This window comes from Bison bison, unplaced genomic scaffold (genome assembly GCF_000754665.1).
Source record: "Bison bison bison isolate TAMUID 2011002044 unplaced genomic scaffold, Bison_UMD1.0 scf7180017859641, whole genome shotgun sequence".
Classification (NCBI taxonomy): Eukaryota; Metazoa; Chordata; class Mammalia; order Artiodactyla; family Bovidae; genus Bison; species Bison bison.
Genome location: NW_011490213.1, coordinates 7,774 through 18,586, shown reverse-complemented (window position 1 = coordinate 18,586; position 10,813 = coordinate 7,774). Strand labels below are relative to the sequence as shown.

The following is a 10,813-nucleotide window of genomic DNA, read 5'->3' as shown; positions in this document are numbered from 1 at the left end:
CAAGACCTGAGGATCCCTGCATCCCTCGCTGATGGTGTGCTCACAGGAGTCAGGCGCCCAGGCCCGACAGGACTAGACCTGAGGTCTCCGAGGTCCCTAGCTGGCTGTGTGCTCACAGACGTGGCTCTGTGCCTGCACACCTCCGCTCGGCCGTCCTGGGGCTGGAGAACAAGCAGCTCATCGGGGAAGGGGCATGAGAGACTCCAGCAGGGACTCGGATCAGATGCATCTGGTGACAAGCACAGAGGCCTCTTCTGGGCATGTCAAAGGCCCTTCCAGGAGACAGCTAACCCGGGTCCTGAATCCTCCAAACAACAGAGACCTCGCTTCCAGACACTGGCCTGAGCCAAGGAGGTGTGCAAAGGGTTAGGCTCTACTATCTATCTGGCCAGGGCATCAGGACACAGGAGTGGAACAGATGAAAGGTCTTCACACTCTTGTTCCGACTGGGAGACACACAAGCAACACTCGGTCAGTGCAAGGCCTGCCTGTCAAGACAAGGGCTTTCTGTTGTGCAGCAGAGACCAAGATGGGGAAGCTGCCTCAGACAGGGTGACTGTCAGGACTTGAGCCAAGACCTGCGGGGCAGGGGAGGGGGAGTGCAGCGCGGGCATCTGGGGGAGGAGCCCTTCCAGCAGCGGGAGCCGCAGAGCAAAGGCCCTGGGGCACGAGCAGCCCTGGGCGCTGGGGCAAGCCCGAGCAGGCATGGCTGGGCCCCGAGGGCTGCCTGGCCGCACCCTGCTCCACCCTGGCCTGCGGGCTGTGGCGCTGTCCCTGTATCTCCCCAGGCCTGTTTCCTGGTGTGTAAAACAAGGTCACAATTTTTTATTTTGCTCAGCTGCCAAAACAAAGTATGCCAGTGAGGGGCTTACACAACAGAGATTTATTCACCTGGTTCGAGACTGGCCGTCTGAGATCAGGGTGTCCGTCACAGGCCCTGCTCCTCTGAGGGCTTCAGGGGACAGCAGGCCCCCCTCCCTGCTTCTGGGGCTCCTTGGCAGGAAGCAGCTTGGCCCCAGCCTTCGCAGGCATCTGTCTGCGTGCCTGCCTGTCCCTGTGCCCATGTGTCCCTTTTCATAAGGACATCGCTCCTACCGATTCTCTTCTGATTATCTCTGGAAACACCTGACGAAGTCACCTGAGGGGCCAGAGCCCAGCGCCATCTCCCAGGGGGCACCCAGGTCAGCCTAGATCCACAGAACCAAGCCTGGAGCTACTTCCTTGGGCCCAGGCTACCCAGGGGCACAGGGCAAAGGGTGCATGGGGAATGTGGGCAGCAGACATCTGAAAGCCTCTCCGGATGGCCCTGCACCAGTGCAGCAGTGCCCCCAAGGGCGGCATGGCTGGCCGGGGGGCCTGTGAGGCAGGCAGAGGGCACTGGCCGTACCAGAGCCGGGGACTTGGCCGATGGCAGCTACGCAGGACGCGGTGGGTGGGGAGCGGCACAGGCTGCCTCACACGGGGCCGCTTCCTGCTGGGCCGTGAGGGGTGAAGAGGGGACAGAGGAGGGCCAGGGAGCCAGGGAGGGCCCGGGGTGTGCCCAACCCGCCTGAGCTGTCAGTGCGCTGAGGAAGCCAGGTCGGGGGTCGGCCGCCAAGGCGGAGGGAAGCTGGGTGCCCACACTGGACGCAGGACTCCAGATGCCCAGCCCCAGCTGGGGACAGGAGCGCCAGGGTGCTTGTCCAAAACCAGGGCCCGGGGCTGCGCGGGGATGGACGCCACTGCCCCCTCAGCTGGCGCACAGCCCCCAGCACCTGCGGGCCTCCACAGGCCTGACCCCACGGCCCCCGGGGTGCAGGGCGCCCACCTGCACCGGAGTCTGTGGACCAGAAGGGCGGCGCCCCAGCCCACACGGGCACCCTGTCTCACAGTCAAGGCGTGGAATGCACTGGCCTCAGTTTTATTGTCAGCATCCCCCATTCACGTACAGGGTCCTATGCCATTTAGTTCTTCGGGAGAAGGAGAACGGCAGGGGCCTCTGTGTGCCCTCCCTGAGACGGGCCTGCCTCGAGCCGGGAGCCCCGGGCAGCGCAGTGCGCATGGACACCCCTTGTGGGTGGCCCCAGGCTGTGTCTACCTAGGGAGAGGCTTTCATCCCTCCAGAGGGCCCGTCCCCTTCCAGGAGCAGGGCCGGGGTCAGCGTGGACCATGGCCAGGATAGGAGGGGCTGCTCTGAAGCGGACGTCCACTGTCGTGTCTGGATCGTGGCGAGACTCACAGGACGAAGCACACAAGGGTGAGAGGCACTCGTCGTGGGGCCGGCTCTTGTGGGTGGCACGCCTGGAGCATTTGTGCGTCTGAGCATGTGTACACATGCCTATGGCCTGCAGTGTGTGCACACCTGCGTGACGTGTGTCACATGGGGCTCTGCACACAGGCAGGGGAGGCCCGGCACCCTGACTGCAGGCCGCTGTCATCTCCAGGGCCCAAGGCTGGACCCCGAGCTAGACCTAAGGATGCAGACGGTTCACACAAAGGGCTCTGCCCTGGGGAACGCTGGCCGGCTCACGGGCAGTACCTGTGACAGGGCCTCCCGGGAGCCCCAGCCACAGCGGCTGCGGGCTAGCTCTGCAGCCGGAACTCATGGGTAGTGGTCTCCCAGCGGGTGGGGTCCGAGCCCAGCATGCTGCGCTCCGTGAAGGTCACGTGCCCATCTGCATCCACAAGGATGACCGTGTTGGTCCTAAAAGAGTGCAGGGCCCATGTTCAGCCCCGAAAGGTGCAGATCCAAGGTGGGAGGGGCCTCGATGGGCCCTGGCTTGGTCCGGTCTCAGGGCGCTCAGGCCCAGTGCCTCTGGGCCGGGGTGGGGGGAGGGGGCACTGAGCTGGGGGCCCCACAGGTTTCTGCCCAGCGGGACCACCCCTCCACCACTCGGCGAGTGGGCCCTGGGCTGACGAGGCTGAACGCCCAGGGCTCCCAGCCAGGGAGGTGGCAGGAGGAGCTGGGGAGGTGGGCCCCCCGGGGCGGAGGCAGCACCTGTGCCTGCCCGTCCTACCTGGTGCCGTAGTCCGGGCAGCGCACGCACACGGCCGCGTACTTGCTGAGGATGGGTCGCACGTACTCCCTGCCCTGGGCCTCGATGGCTGGGTCTGGCAGCTGCCTGAAGGACAGAGGCGGCGTTCTTGCTGCCAGCTCGCAGCCCTGCAGTGCCCGGGAGTCCACCAGACTGGGTGGGGGAACCACACAAGCTGCTCCCTGCACGTCCCAGGTCAGGGCCCAGAACCCCTACTCAACCTATTACGAGGGGCTCCGCTGTGGGGGCCACGGGACAGCGACTGCCAGCCTGTCCCTGTGCCAGGGCCCCCAGAGCTGCCCGGGGCTCGACCACGCAGGCCCCACGGATGGAAGCGACCGGCTCGCAGAGCCTCCGTGTGTGCAGGGGGCACTCACGCCTCGTCGTTGCTGAGCACATCTAGGAGCTGGGCCACCAGCGCATCCCTGGGGAGCTCCCGGCCCTGCTCCACGGCCTCCAGGAAGAGCTGCTTCCCGAAGCACAGCTTCCTCCAGGGCGTCTCCAGCAGCGCGTTGCTCAGCCCATAGGTCCCTGCAGGAGGCCGGGGGTTCTGCCAGCGTGGGGGTGGGGGACTGTGACCCACACTCCACCCACCCACCCCTTCTCTGCACGCCTCTGTCTCCAGGAACTTGCCAGGGCTGGTTGTGGGGAGGGCTCGGGTGATCAGAATCAACACCAGGATAAGGTCTGTCCCTAAGTCGGGGGAGCCCGAGGTGGGGTACACCTGAGAAGGTTCAAGCTGGGACCCCCACAGCCTCAGGCCAGGAGGCTGCCCGCCAGGGTCAGCCGAGGTCAGGGAGCCCGACCCTAGGAAGCCCCAGGTGCCAACACGTAAACTGGACGTCATCACAATTTAAAATGACTCCTTGCTTCAGGAGACAGCAGCGAGAAAGCAGGAAGACAGGATGGAAGAAAACATTAGAAAAGTCAAATATCTGATGGGAAACTTGTATTCAGAACACATAAGATAATTCTTGCGATTCAGTAACAGAAAGATGACCCAACTGAAAAATAGGGAGAGGACTTGAGTAGACATTTCTCCAAATAAGACACAAGAACGACCAACAAGCAGGTGGAAAGTTGCTCAATGTCATTAACTACCAGGGAAATGCATACCAAGGCCACAGTGCGACCACATCGCGCTGGGGACAGCGGCGACGAGAAGTCGGCCAGTGACAAGTCCTGGCGAGACTCGTAAAGTTGCTGCTGGCGATGTAAAATGGTGCAGCTGCTTTGGGAAGCAGCCTGGCAATTCATCAAACGTTCAGTTACTTTACAATCTGCCAACTCCACTCGAACTACCCACATAAGAGAGATGAAGGTACCCACGCTAAAATGTGGAACCAACATTCACAGCAGCCAATTAACAGGGACAACCAAGTGTCCTTCACTGGGCAAGGGATAAACGAGGCAGAAAACCCACAGGACGGAATACTGTTCAGTCACAAAAAGGAACGGAACCCTCACACCACGGAAGGACGAACCTTGAAAGTGTTCCCCAAAGGGAAAGGCCAGACACAAAAGGCTGGTACTGTCTGCGCCTGTCTACATAAGTCGTGCAGAATGGGCTAACCCACAGACAGAAAGCAGACGGCGGTGCCCAGGGCTGGGGTTAACTGCCAGCCCTGGGGTGGGGAGCGTCCCTTCTGGACTTGGATTTTGGTGACGGCTGCACCACTTTGGAGACAGTGAAAACGACCAAAGCCATGCTCTAATGGGTGGGCTGGATGCCGCACACATGGCTCGATGGAGCAGTTCCTTTTTTTCTTTTAAAGTAACATGGAGGGCTTCCCTGGTGGCTCAGTGGTAAAGAATCCACCTGCCAATGCAGGAGACAGGGGTTCGATCCCTGGCCTGGGAAGACCCCACGTGCTGTGGAGCATCTCTGCCCCTGCGCCACAACTACGGGGCCTGCCCTAGAGCCCCTGCTTCGCAAGAAGGGAAGCCACCGTGGGGAGCAGCCCCGCTCGCCACAACTAGGGAAAGCCCAAGCAGCAAGGGAGACCCAGCACAGCCAGAAATGAATAAATAAAAAGATGCAACTTTTTAAAGAAACAGAAAGCGACAGGGATCGGGGCGGGGGGAGGCTCTGGGATGACACAGCAGTGGAGAGGTGACAAGAATTTTGTCCCAGCAGCGATTCGCAGATGAGCAGCCTCTCTGGGCATGGCTGAGGGCAGCGGCGGGGTCCCGGCGCTGCCACAGGGGTCACAGAACTGGGAGCACCAGCGGCTCTGCACAGGCAGAAGCAGCCCGCCTGTGGGCCAGGTGAGGCCACAGCCACCACGGGCCACAGGGGCACGAACGGCTGCGAACAGCGGAGGAGAGACCCCGGCAGAGCCCCGGGCCCGGGAGGCGGCAAGGGGCCCCCAGGGGAGCAGCCCACCCTGCACCACCCGCCGGGGCAGCCTCACCTGGCGCCAGGACAACAGGCTCCCGCTCCCCCCGGTTTCCGTAGTAGCAAATGACGTCTCCCTTTTCTGCGCTGCAGCCAAGGGCAGAGAGGGTCAGCCAGGGCCACGGGGGCCACACCCTTCCACACAGGCACCCCTGTTATGAACTACCTGTGCCTGACCAGCCTGACACCTCTCTGCGCATCAACACGGGCCTGTCCACAACCCGACCACTGCGTCCCCAGCGCCCCCTCAGGGCCCAGCGGCCCAGCTCCTGAACCTCACAGCCAGGGCGGCTGCCCAGGGCTCCAGGGCCCCAGCCTCCCTAGGTGAACCGCTCCTACCGCCTTGGGGACAGGCCCCCACCCCTGCCCCTCGCTGCCCACTGCACCCCAGGCAGGGAATGCCCCTTGCCCCAGGTCCTCTACCCACAGGGCCCACGGCTGGCTTGGCTGGCATCACAGCCCCTTGGCAGCTCCAGACAGGCCGACAGACAGCTCCCTAGCCCTCAGAGGACCTGGGGTCGCCTCATTGCCCTCGGCCCAGCCCCAGGTGGTGGTGGGGCGTCCCCGCCTGAAGACCCACCTCAGGTCGGCCGCGATGAGGTTGAAGCCGTTGTACAGATGGCCCTCGGCCGAGACCTTCTTTAGGTAGGACAAGCTGTCCATGTCCGAGGTCAGGAACTGGGCCACGAGCTCACCTGTGGCAGGGGACACACGCCCATGGAAGGGCGGCAGGACTGAGCCCGTCTCCCGGGAGACAACAGTCCCCCTGGGCCTGTGCCTCCCTTGCTGACCGGCAGCCTAGGAGGTGGGTGTGGAGGCTTCTGACTCTGAACATCCCCCTGCTGAGCCCCCACGGGGAGGTCCAGCACAAGGGGACATCGGAGACAGCGTGTGTCCACAGGACGGGGGGTGACCACACAGTGGTCGGGAGCCAGGCTGTGGCCAGGCCGAGGTGGCTCCCGGTTTCACCAGCCAGGGGGCTGCAGGGCCCCTCTCCTCGCCCCGCCTCCCACCCCTGCAGGCGTCTGCGAGCCCCCAGCCCTGTACCTCGGCCCCGGGCATTGTGGTTCAGCCGCGGCTGCAAGTAGTTGGTGAGCGCGGCCAGCTTGCCCCGCGTGCTGATGCCCAGCCACGTGCCGCCCTCCTTGCCTTCCTCCATGTCCAGCCCTGCAACACACGGCAGCGTCGCCAGCAGCCCTGGGGCCGGCCGGGGCTCAGACTCCGCGGGACGAGGCAGCCTGCAGGCCCACAGATCTGTGGGGGGACCTTCATCCGGGACAACACCTGCTGTCCCCGGGAGCCCCAGCCCACGCACACGTGCCAGCACCTGGGTGGGCGTCAGGCCAGGGCGCACACAGCACCAGCTCTGCCACGGAAACCGCGCCAGGCCCCAGCCAGGTGCAGGGACACTGGCTGTCGTCCCTGGGCAGGACCAGGCTTCACTAGGAGCCCTCCTGCTGCCACCCTCCACAACCACGGGCCCGCCCTGGGCTGGCAAGGTAGCCACAGCCACCAGCAGTGAGTTCCTGGCCGGCGGGGTCACTTTGCTTGAAGACTGGGGTGAAAACAACTACATCATTAACACGTTATTATTACAACAATAATAAATTGCTATAGTACGTGCTACATCACTCAGTCACGTCCTACTCTTTGCGACCCCATGGACTATAGCCTGCTAGGCTCTTCTGTCCATGGAACTTACCGTGCAAGAATACTGGAGTGAGTTGCCTTATCCTCCCCCAGGGGAATTACGATAGTAGAAGAACTAAAAGAGGGAAAGATCTGAACAAGTATTGAAATAAAACTGCCCTTATTTGTATGTGAAGAAGATCCAAAGAGAATCTACAAAAAAAAAAAAAACCTTCCATAACTAATGAGTAAATACTAATAAGAACTGGAAAATGAAAATTTAATTAATCATTTACAACAGCAGCAAATGATTTTCAAAACACATAGGAAAACGTTACAGGAAAGACGTGTGTGCTGAGGACGCACGTCAGGCAGACCTGACTGAAGGAAGAGCCCTGCTCGGCGCTCAGACGCGCACATGGTCAAGAGGAGCTCTGCCAGAGCGCGGGCAGAAGGGAGCCGTCCGACACCGCTGGGGAGTGCACGCTGGTGCAGCCGCTATGAAGTCCAGGACAGAGGCCCCCAGAACACTAACACAGAACTTCCATACGATCCGACAAGCCCACTCCTGGGGTGCATATCTGGACAAAATAACACGGAGAGATCCATGCAGCCCGATGCTCACTGCAGCGCTATTTACAGCAGCCACAGTGCAAAAGAAAGTCAACGCCCATCATCAGATGCATGAAGATGCGGCGTATTTATACCACAGAACACTATTCAGCCGTAAGAAGCACAAAATAATGCTATTTGCAGCAACATGGGTGAACCAGAGATTGTCATATTGAGTGAACTAAGTCACACAAAGAAAGACCAATACCATATGGTACGGCTCATACGTGGAATCTAAAATATGACCCAGTGGCTAAGACTGTGCTCCCAATGTAGAGGGACCAGGTTCGATCCCTGGTCAGGGAACTAGACGCTGCGTGTGGCAGCTAAAGATTCCCGACCCACAACTGAGACCTGGCACAGCCAAGTAAACACTCAGAGCCAGAATGTGACACCGACGAACCTACCCGTGCGACAACAGACGCACAGACACAGAGCACAGACACAGAGCACAGACCTGTGGCTGCCAGGGCGGGAGGGGAGTTTGGGGTGAGCAGAGGCAAACTCGTGTACACAGGGGAATAAACGGGATCCTACCGCACAGCACAGAACACCAGACTCAACGTCATGTGATAAACCACATATAAAACATATGAAAAAGAATGCACATGTACACATGGAAAACTGAGCCACCGTGTCGAACAGGAGAAGCCAGCGCAGCGCTGTAAATCGACCGTAAAAGCAAGGGTGAGGGTTCTCTGCAAATGACCAAGAGTGACCACAAGCAAATGAAGACCCGGCAGGCTGGCATTTTATAGAAGTCACAGACCTAAGCGTAACCAAAACCAGAAGGGTTCCAGAACCACACAGAGGAAGGTACCTTTACAATCTCACGAAAGGCAAAGCCTTTGGGTAAGATGCAAGAAAACCTATGACAAACCTAGACAGCATATTAAAAAGCAGAGACGTCACTTTGCCAACACAAGTCTGTATCGTCAACGCTATGGTCTTCCCAGTAGTCATGCATGGATGTGAGAGTTGGACCATAAAGAAGGCTGAGCGCCGAAGAATTGATGTGTTTGAACTGTGGTGTTGGAGAAGACTCTTGAGAGCCCGTTGGACTGCAAGGAGATCCCACCAGTCCATCCTAAAGGAAATCAGTCCTGAACATTCACTGGAAGAACTGATGTTGAAGCTGAAACTCAAATACTTTGGCCACCTGACGCAAGGAACTGACTCGTTTAAAAAGACCCTGATGCTGGGAAAGATTGAAGGCAGGAGAAGGGGACGACAGAGAATGACATAGTTGGATGGCATCACCTATTCAATGGACATGAGTTTGAGCAAGCTCTGGGAGTTGGTGATGGACAGGGCGGCAATGGCATGCAGCAGTCCATGGGGTCGCAGAGAGTTGGTGACGACTCTGCGACTGAACAACACCAAACCCAGGATGCTCCTTGGCCATGCTCACGGGCTCCCCTCAGTCCTCCTCCAGCGGCTCCCAGGCCTCTGGGAAGCCAGGCCAGCCTGGGCAAAGACCCCACACACAGGACCGCCATGCCCAGAGCTCAGGGCGCAGGGGCCAGCCCGCCCACTGCGCCCCCAGCGCTCTCCCCACCTCCCGCAGGACCTGCTCCTTCTTCCCGCGCCCAGCCTCCTCTGCCCGACTCGGCACACGGAAGCCTTCACGGATGTCTGAGGGCCCTGGCCCGCACGCGCGCACACGCACATGCCCTCTGGGCGGCCCGCCCACAGTGCCGGGCGCTGCTCCCAAGGGGCCCGTCTGCTCCACAGGCCCCCCGTTGGCCCCCGAACTCCGGCGGCCCTCCCTGGGGCCAGGGGTGCGCGAGGGCACCATAACCACATGCGGCTGACAGGACAGACTCGCGCAAGACCAGCCCCAGCGGAGGGTGGATGCAGGTACAGCCCCCACCTTCCGGCCGCTTCCCCGGGGCACCTGGGTGCGTGGAGGGCGGAGACACTCACCGCTGAGGACCTCGTTGTTGCTCCCCCAGAAGTCTGCGGCCCTGGCCGGCCGGTGGTAGAACTCGTCCCTGTTGGCGGCCAGGATGAGCCTGAGGAGAGAGCACGAAGAAGGGTCTCGAGGGAACTGGAGCGTCTCGCATGGGCAGGCGGTCTCGACGGAACAGCCGCGGTTTTCCTCTCATTACCAAGACGACGGCGCCTCAGTAGTCAGGCCGCAAACCCCCGGGAAGGAGAAAGCGGACTCGGCCCAGCCCCGCTCCCCGGTCACCAGGTGCCTGCTCCGTGCTGTGGGCCCCTTCCCTGAGGACACGCTGTGAAACCCCCGGCAGCGCTGAGGGTGTCCCCGGGCTGCTCCCTCCTGCACTTTGGGGCGTCTCTGGGAGGGGACAGCTGAGGACTTCTCTGTGTTTTCTTCCTGTTTAGTATTATGAATCAAACAAGTATTTTCTTGGCAACTAGGAAACATGTTGATGTTTTCAGATCACTGGTTTTGGAGTTCGAAAAAGAAGTTTCTGGTCAGTTTTGCCATTTAAAATAACTGCGTGAAAAGAGCCCCTGGAGAAGGGCATGGCAACCCGCTCCAGGACTCTTGTCTGGGAAACCCTATGGACAGAGGAGCCTAAGGGGCTACACGCCATGCAGTTGCAAAAGAGTCCCACGTGATTTAATGACTGAAAACAACAAGCTGTTCCTCTGCCTCCAGTTTCTCGGCTTTCGATCTAGGAAGTCCATGGCCACGAGGGTCAGCAAACACAACCTCCCCAGTAGGTCTAAACAAACATTCAAAACTACCCCAAGCTCTAGAGGGACTTCCCTGGCAGTCCAGTGGTTAAGACTCTGTGCCTCTGCTGTGGGGGGTGTGGTGGGATCCCTAATCAGGGAACTAAAATCCTGAGTGAGGCTTGGCAGGGCCCAAATACCCCAAAAACAACAACAGAAGCAACTATAAACACAGGTGGTGATCAGGTGGGCAGGGCCAACGTGAAGGCTCCGAGACCCAGTGTCTGTTTCTGATGAGGGACCCTCTGAGCAGCATGGCATGGGCTGGCATTGGGCCGGGGTCCAGCCCGTATTCGGTCGTCAGATCCTCAAAACTCTCCAAGAGTACCATTCGCATGGACGCCTGACTCCATGAACACTGGCGTGTGCAGCCCAACACCCACCCACCGCCTCAGCCAGGTGCTCAGCTTGGGGCCCCGGGGGCGACGCAGGTGCTGGCCGGTGGGGTCTCCGC

The 10,813-nt window shown here is 60.4% G+C and overlaps 1 protein-coding gene across 1 annotated transcript; it reads right to left on the bottom strand.

The window, feature by feature from the left end:
- Nucleotides 1-6: 6 nt before the first annotated feature.
- On the bottom strand, nucleotides 7-10,807 carry TANGO2 (transport and golgi organization 2 homolog (Drosophila)). The gene is made up of 8 exons (XM_010831300.1): nucleotides 9,580-10,807; nucleotides 6,460-6,579; nucleotides 6,239-6,348; nucleotides 5,993-6,107; nucleotides 5,429-5,499; nucleotides 3,392-3,545; nucleotides 2,997-3,101; nucleotides 7-2,683 (listed from the first exon to the last, which is right to left on the bottom strand). The coding sequence occupies exons 1-8, from the start codon at nucleotides 9,759-9,761 to the stop codon at nucleotides 2,563-2,565; spliced, it is 978 nt and encodes a 325-aa protein (XP_010829602.1). The 5' UTR covers nucleotides 9,762-10,807; the 3' UTR covers nucleotides 7-2,562.
- Nucleotides 10,808-10,813: the final 6 nt, after the last annotated feature.